Here is a 15,980-nt window from a genome sequence, read left to right on the forward strand (position 1 = left end):
AATTTTCCCTGTGTGAACATCATTTATACGATGTTCGGATAGATATTAAGTCGCGATTCATACGCCCCTCAAAGCAGGCTGCAGATACGAAGTTTGTATCTAGAGAGCTTGACATTTTGTGTGTGAACGGTTTAAACGTGTTTAAACTGGATGGAGCGTGCACTTTGTTTGATATGACATGACCTTCAATGCGCAATGGCACTACTGCGCATTTTAATAGCAGTAGTTAATCACGAAACGATTTACGATCGCACCGAAATTTATGTGTGTGAATGATGTCGTATGTACAGCTGATTAGTTTAAAGCCCTTTAAACTAATCATGTTCATAGAATTTTAGCTGTGTGTGAAAAGGCTGTAAAAATATGTACTGTAGCCTAAATTTTATTTATGACAGTTCATAAATGTACAAGTGTGCATGAATCTTTCCATAAACATTTGACTGCACTACCAGAAAGGCCAATTTTGCGCGTCACTACAAATTGAAGGTCTTTTCCATCAAAATAAAATGAATTCATGCCGCAAAGTGGCAGATACTTAAATAGCGTTCAGTTGTTCATATAGGTTTCATCGGTCCTAGTAAAAGTCAATATCCCTCTAGTACAACAGGAAGCTGTGGGCTTTGACCCACACCATTATTGGTCACGGGGAAAGACAAAGGCACAGTATTACTAAATATAACATTTTGAATGAGCAACGATGGATCATGTGTCTATATTTACAAATGGGGGCGGGGGCGGGGGCTTCTCAACAAACAATCATGTTGCAAACTTCCCAGATGAAATGAACGTTAAATGTTTTTTGTGGTAGTTTACCACGACGAGCCTTTACAGTGACCACTCCAACCACAGAGGATGCAGGTATAAAAGACAGTTTTTGGAAAGTTTTGTGCAGAGGTTCTATGCATCATTGGAGTTACAATATGACTGTCCTCATCAGCTCAAGCTTGCCGAAAAACTCGTTATTTCAACTATACTGATCACAAATTAACCAGTTAATTTGCGTCTTCATCAGCCCACAGTTGCAATTAGCTGGATATTTGGTCGATAAAAATCCAGAGAAATGTTTGGTCTTGTTTCCAAAATATCCTGCTATTTGGGAAATAGCTGGCTAATTTGAGTCAGTCTGAGCTACAGCTACTGTAGTTTATGATGAGCGTATCGGTCTGGGGAAGACGCGATTTTGAGCTTCAGGATAATAACCCAAGTCTGAAAATAGTGGGTTGTTTGGCAAACTCGAGCTGATGAGGACAGGCCTATGTAGCACGCAAGTGACCCTTTCTCCCTTCCTGTTCCATATCCCAGGTAAGATTCTAATTCCGGACGCGTATCCATTCCTGGGTGGAAGCAAGATTCCTTCCGCACATAAAGAATGATCAATGAAACCTGTAGTGGTAATGATTACAACAGATTGCTGCTTGTCTGTATACATGTATGTGTATATGTACGTATTAGACAAATACTACACGCACATCATGACTTGAAATGGAGAAATATACAGGCTTACAAGATGAAGAGACTTTATAAACTGTAAAGCTAATATTTTTAAAAATCAAATTGGATTCACACTTTGAAACATGTGTATGTACATGTACATGTAGGCCTACAAGTGTCTTCGAAATTTCTTTCATATTTCAATATATTTTTTCTCCACAAAAATGTAGGACTAAAAGTTCCTAATAAATGGTAAGGTTATTCACAAGTACATCTACAACTGTACATGTATCATGTTTATTGTTTAGCCTGTGTATAAAACTAAGAATTTCCCTTCTCCATGCCCCCATTTATTCCTCTGCTTATGTTTTTATTTGTCAAATAAGTTATAGTGTACCAAATAAAGATTATACAGTAGCACTAATACTGTATGTGTCTAGGGCAGTGCCTCAAATGTGACCAATATGAATATCTAGGTAAGTAGGTATATATTTCAAAGTTTGTTAATAACTTGCAAAAGAGTACAAAAGCTGAGTTATCTATTTCTACAGCAAGTCACCTCCCACAAACCAAAGTCCACTTCCATTGTACTAGGATCGGAGTGATCAATGGAGATATGCAGGAATTTAATTTTGAATACAATTTCACCTATCAAAAGGTCACATCGTTCACTGATATGGGTGAATGGTTTGATTCCTATCATTTGTTCCTTCTTGCAGAATCTACCAGATATTAAAGGGGTAGTCCACATTGGTCCCTGGTATTAAGTTGGTTTTTCATAGAAGCACAAAACACGAGAGGAACAGGTGGTCAGTGAGAGATTGAGCAAATTCCTCTTCAAAATAAGAAAGTTATGAATTTTTGAAGTTGAGATCATTCAAAATCAAATTCGCAAATCTGTGACGTATATATAGCAAGGTCCCTCCCATTTGCTGTGTACTAAAAATATCAGTAGTTGTTATTTCCTTTTTTTTAAATTCAATCATGCATGCATCTTAACTATAATTTTTCCAAATATGTTTCTTCACATCCCTGGTATTGAAAAAATGTATTGTGTAATCAATAACAAAGGAAATGAAAGTTGATGAAATTTTATGTACATGAAGGGCCTACAGAGCAAATTGGAGAGGAGCTTGCAAGATACGTCAAAGTGTTGGCAATTTGTGTTTGATTGATCACAACTTCAAAAATTCATTCCTTTCTCATTTTTAGTTGGCTTTTGCTCAAGCTTTCACTGACCTGTTCCTTTTCATTCTACTGCTTCTAATATCAGGGAGCACTTTAACCTTTTTTAATACAGTACGTGCACAGTACAGTACAGGTACTTACAGCTTCATAGAGATCTACACGTGTGTACACCCCTGCATTCCCCTCAATTAACACTAAAGTTTTTATAAATGTTGATCATATTCTTATTTGTTAATCTACTTTGCTGCATTCTGTTATCGGCCGATCAAGGTCTTTCAGTAGGCCTGAATCATAATAATGCAGACAGTAAACATTTACATGTACTGTACATGTGTGCTTACAATCGCATGAGTTCCTTTACACTGCAGACATAACATTCACTTGTCCAGAGGTGAAACTTCTTACAATGCGATTCAGTTTTTGACTCTTTATTTCAAATATTTCACTTATTTACTCGCTTTCAAAAGCAATTTTTTTTTAAAGATACATATGCAATGTACAACAAAAAGTAAAATGATATGGGTTTAATAACAGACTTAACACCCTTTTGATTCCATTTTAAGGTTCACAAATCTGTTCAATTTTCTGCCCTCCTTAAATACAACATACTACCAAGAATTGGATTGTCCTTTAGAAGGAATTGGAATTTATATCACATTATATGAACATACCGTAATTAACAGTGTATAAACCGCCCCCCTCTTTTTCACCCTTAAAAAAAAATATACATATTTTTTTTTTTTGCAAGCCAGGTCCGTGTTAAAAAACCCACGCGGGAAGGCCTTTCATTTAACTGCGAGGTGCAGTTAAATGTGTAAGATCAATTATGTAAATTTAAAAACAGTAGAGGACCTAGGATAGAACCTTGTGGTACGCTATGTAATAGAAGAAAAATTGGAGGAATTATTATTATAAACTACATAATGAGATCTATCAGAAAGATTGCTTTCAAACCAAGATGACAGACAAATTTGAGTGTTGTTCTAGTTTCCGAGTGGTGAGTCAACACACCGATTACTGAGCTGGGAGACATTGCCAGGCATTTTTTCTTTTGGTGTACCATGTAAAGTATAAGACGCACCCCCGACTTTGAATTTTCTTCGGCGGCAAAAAAGTGGGGTTAATACACCGTTAATTACGATAGATTAAGGTGCTACTGATTTACAGGTAAGTTTCTCTAATCCAGCATGAAGACTATGTACTGAAAGTCTGAATGTAAAGCCATGCCCAAAATGATTGTAAATGGCATTAACAGACAAAACCTGAATAAATACATGAATCAAACTGCCCAAAGGCCCCTTTTCATTTGTAAACTTTACCCTTTAATTCTAAAAGAAATTTAAATAACAACAACCAACAAATAGATTTCATGATGAATGACAGTATCATTGAGCTTTTCTCTATCTTCCACTTTTCTTTTTGTCATAAATCACTAATTTCCAATGTTCAATGTCGCCTTTCAAATGCATATATTGCTATTAGATGTGATCACAAACAAGATCTTCTGGATGTACAACATGACAGGGATAACTTCTTTTAAAAATTCATCAAGATATTGATTACAGTTATGTTTTTGTATTCCCTGATGAAAAAACCTGCTGGTTGCCATAATTCCAGGATGTAACAACATGATATGCGCCTTGACACTCCACAGGGTGGATTTGGCACTATACAGTGTAAGTTACATATATAGTCATGATCTTCATTATTATACCTGACTCTAAAGCTAACTTTTCTTCAACCTGTACATGTACCGTAAATATCCGTGTATAAGGCCCACCCTTATTTTGGGGTGGGGGAAAAAAAAAAAAAAAAAAAAAAAAAAAAAAAAAAATTGTTGTTGTTGTTGTTGTTTTGTTGCCGAAAACCCACGCGGGGAAGGACCTTCATTTTACATCGAGGTGCAGTTGAAGTTGTGAACTTGTCACAAATAATAGTAACAACAGTCTAAGGCTTCATGATACCACGTGTCCCACACCAGCCTCATCACATCACATAGCAGAAGCACTGTGTTCTATGCCAAACATCAATAGTCATGCATGATATGAATAGCATCCTCTAAATTTCTGACAATGGAGTACCTAGGATAGAACCTTGTGGTACACGATTTGTTATAGAAAAAAAAATTGAGGAATTATTATTATAAACTACCTATTGAGATCTGTTAAAAAGATAACTTTCAAACGAATATGACAGAAAAATTTGAGTGTTGTTGTAGTTTCCGAGAGGTGAGTCAACACACTGATTACTGAGCTAGGAGACATTGCCAGGCATAGCGCCATCAATCGAAACTAAAAAAAAAAAATTAAAAAAAAATTCTGTACCTGTGTAAGACCCACCCCCGACTTGCAATTTTTTTCGGCGGCAAAAAAGTGCGACTTATACACGGAGATTTACGGTACATGTAAGGCTCCTAGCTTACTGGCACCCAAGTATTAGAAGTATGATATCCTCAAACGGGAATATTGTTTGAAGATTGACCAAAATCAGACCAATTGTCGGACAATGATGTATTTGGAAATTAGTAATAAAAAAAGGAGAAAAAAGAAGATAGTTTAGATATGTACAGTGCATGCAAGAAGACTTGATTTATGGTTTATTCTTCCAAACTTTCATGGAAGGATTCTTTTTTGTAAGCTAGGAGCCTTAAATATACAGGTTGATGATATCAAGAAAGTGTCTGGACAAAGAATGAAAGGTGCAACACAAATGGCAGGTGAAAGAGATGCATGGCGTGCTCTCGTGAAGACCACAGCAGCGCTTTACAGCGCCATCTGAAGTTGATGATGATGATGATCATCATCATTAAGATAATTATTTGTAAATAGATCATATTTGATGTATAATTCTGTATGAATCAAACAAAAGGAAGAAATTTGAACTGACCTTGCACATTTGTTTTGTCTGTGAAATCATCCAAACTGAAAACACTGGCTCTCGTTGCTAGATTCCACATGAAGCGCTGCAAGAACACAAGCAATATAAAAACATATGATGGTTTATTTTAAGATTCTCTTTATTCAAAAATATATTAATATAAATTTCAATTTCAATTTCAAATTTCAATTTCAAAATTCAATTTCAAATTCAACTAATATTGGAAGAAAAAAAAAGAAATTTGATTTGAAAAAAAAATTGAATATTAATATCTATTGTAGAGGAATAACAAAGGGGAAAAATTCTTGTACGGGGTATTTTCTCAAAGAATAGGGGCAGAAATGACGGAAAGCAAACATTTAGAAAAGATGATAAATTACATGTACATATGTCATAAGACTCAGCAAAATCAGCATAAAAAACATTTTGTGTACAGTGTATACCCATTTATCATAATAATCATCTACATGTGACCACCCATTCATCATGATAATCATCTGCAATGTACATGTGACCGGTCTATAATAAAGACAAAACATTGTTTATATTCTCAGTTCCTGTAGTGAAGGAGTTCATGTACAATGTACATGTATGTATTTGAGTCAGGACAAATCTTAATTGCAACCACCAGATTCTGGGCCTGTAAACAAAGCAAAGGTCAGGTCGATTGGCTGAGATGAGAGGGAGTCTCAAGGAAAAATGGGAAGACGAGGGACAAGAAATAAAGTACAGATGTCTTTCAAAATGTCAAACGCCCGACAGGTTTCCTTGTCCTGTTCTAGAGCCCCAATACCCATCAGAAGCAATCCATGTACATTGTATAAATAAATAAATAAACAAATGTCCAAGTGGCAGAGATCCTGTTGTCAACCCTTACAAAATGCCTCTCAAATTGAAGGCAAGGACAATCAAGTTGCCTGCTGAAAGGCAGAAGGGCGTTTACTGACTTTACTCTATGAAATATGATGTGAGTTAATTCTTTCTAGCTCTCAAAAGATGATGCCTTCGCAATAATGCACTGACTATTTCACAATGAAGGTTTAAATTACATGTACACTGTATTTGTTATTGTTGTTTTGTTGTTTTATTTTTTATTTAGGTTAGTTTGTTTATTTATTTAACCTGACTGCTAAGAAAGCGTGTGTATGCTTGTAACTATTAGCAACAAGGGCCAGACGACTTTAAGACCTCTCTGAGGTACTTGGTAATAATAAGGATTAATGCCTTACCAAACCCGGGAACTCCCGGTTATGAGACCACTGCTCTACCACTGAGCAGTCTATGGAATAGCATCCATTGCACCATGAGTTGGTGTGTGGTTATTAAGTTTTATTAAGGTTTTGAAAACGATGACCAAGTTCCCATTGGTTAATCTAGTTGATCTTTTCAAACCAACTTTATAACATTAGGATGGACTTCCCCTTTAATTATAAGCAATCTATGGAGTAGCATCGATAATGACCATACTTACATCGTTGCCATGCACCATGAGTAGGTGTGTGGTTATTAACATTTTAAAAACGATGACCCAGTTCACATTGGTTGATCTTTTAAAACCAACTGAATATTAGACTTCCCCTATATAAGTTTAAGCAATCTGTGGAGTAGCATAACAATTGATCATACTTACATCATTGCCATAGACCATGAGTTGGTGTGTTGTTATTAACGTTTTGAAAACGACGACCCAGTTGCCATTGGTTGATCTATGTACAATCTGGTCTGCTAGGTCTGGAATGCTGATATGTTCTGCAGCAGTGCACTGCAGTAGATCTATAAGACAAGAAATAAAAATGGAAAATTAAAACATTAAGCATTATTAGTTTAAAATAAAGCTTTCTGGGTTACTACACCACGTAATTTTGTCAAAGGAATAAGAATTGCTTTTTGACATTTCGATCAGAAAGCTTGGATCGTCTTCAGGAGAGTGACAATTTCTTTTAATACATGTACAATGTACATTCACATGAAATGTAATAAACTGCATGGATTTTCCTTCTCAAGGATGACAAGACTTCTGAAAGGATTTTTAGAATATTTGTTTTTGTTTTTGTTTGTTCTTTGAATTGAGAAAACTTACATGTACATACATGTATAGGTCTCTTTCTTGTAATAACTGTTATGTTTTTGTATAAATATATTATGCAACAAAAAAATGTAATTACACCAGATATTGCAGGAAATACATCAAAATTAAACTCTTTTTTCAGTTTTTTGCAATGGACTACACACACAATGCCAATTTGAAAGTTTTCACGTTCACATTAAACACTGATGCTCCATTTGTACAACAAACACATTAATTTCCAGCACAGGATTTCAAAGGCTGGAAATTTACTAATGGAAATTTCTTGCCACCATCCACCTCCTAATCATTAACTTTTCATAATCAACACTACAACAAAAGGCAAGGCTGAATTTTGTGAGGTAATTGATTGATTACACGAGAAATAAACCAAGCAATAACTTGGCATCCATCCATTATTTCATTTCCCAACCCAATAATATTACCAGCACGAATATATATTTGAACAATATCAATGGGAAAGTAACAATTCTGTTTTTCAATTACTGCTGTTTGTTCTCTGAGGCACTTGCGTTCAATCATCATACATGTAGCCCTCTGCTACACCCCGCATCTATCCATTTCTAGCTGCGGTGCTGCCGGTGCAATACATTTTCGGTAAATAGAGAGTGCCATGGCTACTGCAGACGATATGTTAATGATCCCGGATAGAGCACTGCATGAGGGTGGGATAGCTTGTGCATGCAGTGGCTGGATGTAATGACATTGCATTAGTACGGTGTGGCACTAACGCGTACATGTATGTGTAACAGTGCATACTTTTGAATTGTGACGTTCAGGCTTTGAGTCCTATTTATTAAAGCTGTAAACAATGCGATGATGGTATTATGGGAAAGCTGATTAGCTTCTTTTTTTTATATACAATTACACTTTCAGACACTTTTATTATTTGTACTGATAAATTTATATCACTTACAATTTTTTAGGATCTAGAGATGAACTTGTAGTTCCAAACTACAAATTCACTTTCACATCTTTCAATTTGCAGCTCTTTTGCTGTATTAAAGATTAGTCATTCCTTATATTTTCGCAATAAATACTCACTGTGCATTTATTTTTAAATGAGCAAGATCAAACATAAAGTAACAAAAGTTACATGTGAACAAGGGAACATGTTCGCTGTAACTGTTTAAAAATATTATCATGTACAGTACATGTACCATCATTAACGACCTGGATTTTCAACAAGACTTTAAATTGTTGACAATCCTCATACATTGTACACTCAACCAAACTGGTGCAATGTATTAAGGTCATCAATTACCTGTCTAATGTTAAACTTTTTTTTAAATCTCTTTTCCTCATGTTATATGCATCTCTCCTCTTTTCTTTCTCCATATCTTTATTTATGTACAGTATATACAAAAATGTACGTGTATTCCACATTCTACCCACACCTTTTTCCAAAGTTCGCTGGAGGTCAAGTAATTTGTCTCACCAGCAGACTTTAATACCGTAAATGTACTGTACATCAACTCATTATCATATGCATGTACATTGTACATGAAGAACATTTGTAGTTCTACCTGTACATGTACTCTGTGTGCAATAACTTAAAACATCTTGTTCTTTTTTCCAAAGAATTTCATTGCACATTTTCGTAATGCATCAAGGATCATGCATGCTTCTTCCTAGGTATCTTGTTCAAGTAGGGAACAGCAATATGAATGTTAAAATGATATTATATTTATAGGCCTTCATTATAATTTAAATGCCGGTGTGCACTGTACAAGTAAAGCTTTGAAATAAATAATAAAACAGCAAAATTTCATATTATCCACTGGTGAGTTATTAGTTATTTTATTCATTTTATTTATTAATTTTTCATTGACTCAATTTTTTGTTAAAACAATCCCTGTAAAACATCTTGTCAATATATAAATTTACAGTCTGGAACACCAGACCAAGTCTATAGCACACCTGTGAGACTCTCCCTCGACCTTTCATGTCCCACGTTCTTGGATTCTCCTACAAAATAATAATAACTATTTTTATGACTAACCTATGAATCATGCTGACACATGACGTCTGACTTTCGATACATTGTTCATGTACATTTCGTGAAATATCTAGAGAGGGGGGGGGGGGGGGGGAACAAACATTACCAGACCTCAAAGTAGTGAAAAAATAATCCTTTACATTAAAAGCTCTGTTTGAATTTTCTCCAAAAATGTGGGGTCCATACACAGCAATTTCTATTGTTTTATTGTTTTTATTTCTCTTCTTTTTTCTTTTTCTACTTATCATACTTATACTTAATCATCATTGCTGGAACATTCTAAAATTGTCATTCTCTGAACACCCTTGACTATTTCAAGGTTAGATTTAAAAGCACAGAACTGAGGATGTGACATTTGTAGGGAAATCAGAAACGGATGGTGGTAGTTGCTTTGACCCTTTTTATATACGTTTATTTTAAAAATAAAGAATACCGGTACTTGTATAGCACGCTGTGCTTTTTCCTGTAGAAAAAAAAATGTAAGAAAACTACTTCAACCTGTGAAGGTTGGACCAGGGGACATGTCTCTGGTCAACTTCTTGGTCAGGCTCAGTCCACACAATAGGGTTCATTGGGTGGTCAATCAATGGTATTGAAACTTTTCATAAGTGGAAATTCAGTCATTTGGGGACACTTTCTGTGAAAATCAGCAGGGGCTAGTCTGATCTCATTCAACAAGAATCTTTTCAAACAGAGGACTGACAGGTCTTGGCTTTGGTTTAGCTAAAAAAATTACTACATGTACATGTACTGCTTTATATTTTGCTTTTTGGAATTTACCTACGGTATCATACAAAACTAGCAAATGCACAAAATGCCTTTTTATAATAAATATCCATTACCGGTATTTACATGTAGGAGTGCTAAAAACAGATATGAACGTACATGTACATGTAATGTTTAATATATAAAAATTAAAAAATAGTGAGAGTTTAATAGTCTTTTCGCAGATAAAATTGTACTGTTTACCAAATCATTCTTCTGACGAAAGAAAACTTCCCAAAATGATAATGGTAAGAGCACATGTAGACTGTAATGAGCATCTGGCTGGCACATTTGATGCTGATAAACGATGGCATCAGAGGGCATGCTTGACATTGATGTATGGATGTTTCAAGGTAGGAATTCACTATCACGCATCAGCAGAACATGAACAAGGTTATTCTTTGTTTTTAATGTGATGAGATAATGCAGGTTGGATAAAGGCTGGATCATTTGTAAGTCTTACACTACCCTGTACATGGTGTAAATTAGACTGAACATTCATACCAACATTTTCTTTTTAATGGATAGATGGAGTACTTGTCATAAAAAGTTAGAATGTGTGAGGGGTGTCAATTATTCTTACAACTATACAGGTACAGTACACCAGTACAATACAGTGTATGTCTACATGTTTAATAGTGTATTAAGTGCAATAAAAAAAAGGAGGTACTGTACATGTATTTTGTGAACCGGAGCTTTTGGAGAGTTTGCTTGATTTGAAGTAGAAAAAAAATCCATGCAACCATTTGATGTCATTTTTTTATAATGTGCTTTCTAAATTTGCTCTTCCATAATTTACTGAATGATACTAACGTACATGTACATGTACCTAAACTGTACATGTAAATACATGTATATTACTTGTATCAGAGCTTGTACAGTAATCCTACTACAAGTACCGTACCCATTCATTCCCAGTCCCTGCACAACCAACTCTAACACGCCCCCTCAAATCATGTGATTACAATATTGTTACTTCTCAGTCTCACTTATTAAAGTTTACTCTTTGATGAATTGCCTGGATTGTAAAAGTATGTGATAATTTATGGGAGGATATCCTGGCTAGGCATCCTGTCTTTTATGCATGCAGATCTTTGTAGCTACATTGTACATGTAGGATGATGCATTAGCACATGTTTGAGAAGGTGTTTACACTATCTCACTATCAATGAGAAACATCCTTCTTTGACTAAACATCTAGTTCAGACTACTAACAATCTGTATACATGTGCATGTACAGTAGTTACAATGTATTGTACAAGGTATGCAGTATGATAAGATTTTTTTTGTTCTAGTCTGAAAGTTGCCTACCAGTTAATATCCCTTAATGTGAACAGGTTTATTAATAGCTTCCAAAGCAACAGCAGCAGGGAGTTTAATACCGTAGTCATTCTGATCCATCTCAAAGTGAGTTGAACTGAATACATTTAACTTTAATTACAACTGTATGAATAAAGAATTATCACAATCAAAATTCTTCTACATGTATTTCAAATCCTGGCTAAATTGTTGTCAACACAGCCAAGTGAGTACATGTACAGGTGTACAACTTCATGTATACTCCCGAAGAAGTGGAACATGTGAACTGTAATAAAAAATTATGTACAGTACAGTACAGGTACAGTGTACATGTTTGTGCGTAAATTTTCATGTGTGAATTTAAATACCTGGTTAGCAAAACCCGGGGCCCACAACTCAACGCTTCATAGCAGTTGATTGTATATTCGATTGACTGGTCATAATAGCTATAGAGACCATGCAAAATAGCAATAAAAAATTAAACTTCTTTGTGTTACGGGGAATCAGTATTTCTGTTGTTTACATTCATATCATCATGAACATCAGTTTGGGCAATGGACATTGTCTCAGTGTTCATAGTACTGTATGACATCATGTACATGTAAACTGAAGTACAAAATGAAAAATATATATGGTTTTATATTTTTTTTATCATTCGTAAACATATTTTGTTTTAGAGGTACATGTACATGTACATGTATGCAAGTAAATACTTGTATGTGGACTCTTTGGAAAGACAATACTGAACCCACAGCAGAGCCTAAAAGTGCTTCAAAATACCACCACACGCCCCTTACGGAAATGCCTGTTTCTGTCACTGACTCTCAATATGTCCTTCACTGTAGTGGACAATGAGTACACAGACAGACAAAGCGTATAAAAGGTACAGTTTAGCCACCACAAGTCTCCTTCAAATCTGAAATGTAAACGTGTGTGGGACACTAACTGTAGAGTGTCAGTCTACATGTTCATGTACGTGTACAATGTAAATGTGGTGCACGAAAGTCAAAATAAATTTGGTTGGTTGGTTCATTATTGTTTTACCAGACTGATACATGTAAGAAAGCTTGTAAACAAAACAACCAGGGGACCGGCGGCTTTAAGTCCTCTCCGAGGGACTTGGTAATGACTCAGACTTAATGAGGGACTAATAGTAATGAGGAATAATGCCTAATACCAAAGGGCACCAGTAACCAGAAATATACAAATTGCAAGAGTGATTGATGACCATTCATTTGCTTGTTTTTAAAAATAAAAATCCTAAATTTCTGGAATTAGTGTACTACTTAATCAGGCCTAAATTACTGTACATTTAGGCCTACTGTATGTACATGTACATGTAAATTTGAAGGCCCCCCCCCCCAAAAAAAAAAAAAACGTGTACACTGTATTGCAGAAAATAACTTCAGAAAATTTGAGATTCAATTATTCAAGAGTTTCAGCGATAAATGTCTACAGACATGAAGGCTTGTGTACATAAAGCATGACAATAAATGTATTTTTGGAAACACTGAAATGTCAAAGCATTCATGATTGGTTATGACTGTACATAAACATCATAACATTAGAGGGCCTACATGTACCACATTCAATGGAATCCTACTCCTATACATGTACATTGAGCATTGTTTTGTGGATATCTCCAGCATGCATTTTGTTGACATGCACAGGTTAAGGCTGTGCAGGGTAGTCGAATGCTCGAGTACCCGCACGGTTGACAACTACTCGGGTACGATTTCTCGTACCCGAATATTCGGCCGCAAAAAAAAAAAAAAAAAAAAAAAAAAAAAAAAAAAAAAAAAAAAAAAAAAAAAAATTAAATGTCCAGGCCGACGCTTACCAGTGCCTGGGTGAGCGGCGGCCGCTGGCATGGTGCCGTCGGTAAAAATGTTTCCCAACTCAAGCACTGTCAAACTCACCACTCAGAAACTGGGACCAAATGTCTGGATTTCTGCTTGGACTTGGAGGAAAATGGATTATTCTGCCATCTTTGGTTTTTAAAACAGCATTGTTCACTGTTATTATTATGATTAAATCGGCGCCCTCAACTGCAACTCAAAGTAAAATTGCATGCGTTTTCGGCGACAGAACTTGGATACTGCTCCAGTTGTTGTTGTGTTTTGAGTTATTGGCGATTAGTCAGTGATTTGACTATTGTCGCCAAATTACTTTACGGCAGTGGTATGTATGGTGGTGGCAAAAAAAAAAAAAAAAAAAAAAAAAATTCAAAAAAAAAAAAATTCAAAAAAATTCAGAAAAAAAAAAAAAAATCAAAAAAAAACATGGCGTCCGAATACTCGAGTATTCGCTTGTAAGCATGGGAGTATACTCGGGTACCTCATTACACTGTTGTGCACAGCAGCACAGGTACTGTTCATGTTCCATTTTGTTCCTTGTCTAGGTAAAATTTCATTACTGAAAGGTATTTTTACGGAGAAAAATGCAACTGCCACATGGCGTGTTCAGCGGTGATTTGAACCCCCAAACACACCCACTCATGAGCTTTCCATGGGGGTCACCTTGCTCCGAATATCGACCCTATTGTGACCTTTGAGGGGGTGCGTGCTGTGACACACAGACAGCTGGTTATTTCATTCAAATTTTTCCACAGCAGACGAGCTTCTGCACTGTATTGAAGTGCTCAGATGGAAGTTTCCTATCCTCTTGACATCATTTTTTTAATGATTTAATGTATGAATCATGCAGGTTAGCCAGGATGATCGAGCTTGCAGTGGCAGTCGTTTGAAAAGTACTGCAGTATGCATGCACTGTGCTGCAATGCTGCATGTACAGTACATGAATACAATATGTATGTCAGTGTACATAATAAATATACAGTAAAGTGCGATTATAAGTACATCACACTGATATTTAAGTTTTTGATTGTTTTCTTACCCCGAGCACTTTTGGAGCTTTTGAGAGCTGAATCGCTCAGGCCTATCGCTCATCCTGCCGTGTACAGTGTATGTCAGTGTAAAAAAAAACGACTTTTCTGTTTGCACCCTGGGCTCTCTTAGGATTTGGTGTACAGTATGTAAGTGCGATTATAAGTATGTCACACTGGTATTTAAGTTTTTGATTGTTTTTTACTGGAGCATTTTTTCAATTTACCAGAGCACTTCCGGAGCTTTTGAGAGCTAAATCAATCAGGTCTATCGGTGACCCAGCCATGTTCTTTTTCACCGATCACCAAAGAAAGAAAAAAGGAGATCACTGTTTTTAGGTTACTGCGATCACGAGATGACTTCATCGGAGTTCATCCTCCCATTATCTCCTTCTATAGAATGCTATCCTTGAGTATGTGTGCCAAAAGTAGGAATGGGTTTGACAGTCACACAGCCAGGAGTAGTGAGTCATAGCGACAGGGGAAACCTGGGACTAAGAGGAAATTACATTGAGGGCAGTCAATGTTCGTTTGTCTGCTTTCAATGTGTGCATAAAAAGGATGCATTATTCACGACTGTATTTACAAAAAAAAAAGTAACAAGGAGAACTCACATCTCTATGACTACAATATTCACGTACAGTGAATCGTTCATAATGTACCTGGGTTTTGAATAACTTGTGTGTACAGTACTGTACGCACATTAGAATATTTTTACAGACAACATTCACTGTAGCTAATTCACTGTCAGTTCTCACTATTAAGTAAATGTACATGTACAAACTGTAAATGTAGTTTGTCTTCGACAGGTTTAAAGCAACTGAGTCAGCAGAGAAGTCAGTCCGTTGAAAACAGAATACCCGGTACCCAACCTTGGTCATAAGCCTTCTTGAAGACACAGCACACAAATCACCTTGTCCGTTCACGGTCAAGGTGAAGGTTGAAATCACCCCCAAAACACTTTCAAGGTGATTGGGAAAGAAATCAAACAAAAAAGTAAAAGTATTAGAAACCTGGATGTATCTTCAATGATTTCTATTTATGTCAATTGATTGGCATTGGGAAATTTGATTGGTTTAGTTTATTTTTTTGTTTTTTAAATGAAAACAAAGCATGTACACGCTATACATGTACATGTACGTAGGCCCAACAAAAGTACTGTTCATACACTGTAGTCCATGTACAGTGTATGTACTTTTACATGTACTAAGTGCTGTTCGTTTTTTGTGTGGGTGCAGTTCAGTTTTGAGCATCCATGGGTGCTTCCTGTGTTTACTGTTATTACACGGTGTCTTCTCAGATAATCCCTTAAAGATCAAGTTCCTCTCACGGCTGCTGACATGACGTCTGTCTCGAGGAAGGGGGTGTGATGATGTCACTCCGAGAGTCAGGTGAGTCACATGATAGGGTAAGCACTATAGGAAGCACGTCACATCATTGCGGTGCGTGAA

At 36.0% G+C, this 15,980-nt stretch overlaps 1 protein-coding gene and 1 long non-coding RNA gene across 2 annotated transcripts in view; one reads left to right on the plus strand and one right to left on the minus strand.

Moving 5' to 3' along the window:
- LOC105440521 (phosphatidylinositol-binding clathrin assembly protein-like) overlaps positions 1-15,980 on the minus strand; it is a 71,630-nt gene that overhangs the window by 50,233 nt on the left and 5,417 nt on the right. Inside the window, exons 3-4 of the mRNA XM_030994899.1 lie at positions 7,127-7,269; positions 5,506-5,581 (exon numbers count right to left, since the gene is read on the minus strand). Coding sequence (XP_030850759.1) covers positions 5,506-5,581; positions 7,127-7,269 — 219 coding nt within the window. The remainder of the gene's footprint in view (positions 1-5,505; positions 5,582-7,126; positions 7,270-15,980) is intronic.
- On the plus strand, positions 13,243-14,135 carry LOC115928130. The gene is made up of 2 exons (XR_004065906.1): positions 13,243-13,315; positions 14,013-14,135. It is a non-coding gene; the product is annotated as an uncharacterized LOC115928130 (long non-coding RNA).

The sequence above is a fragment of the Strongylocentrotus purpuratus genome, unplaced genomic scaffold, assembly GCF_000002235.5.
Source record: "Strongylocentrotus purpuratus isolate Spur 01 unplaced genomic scaffold, Spur_5.0 spur5_scaffold_21, whole genome shotgun sequence".
In the NCBI taxonomy this organism is placed as follows: Eukaryota; Metazoa; Echinodermata; class Echinoidea; order Camarodonta; family Strongylocentrotidae; genus Strongylocentrotus; species Strongylocentrotus purpuratus.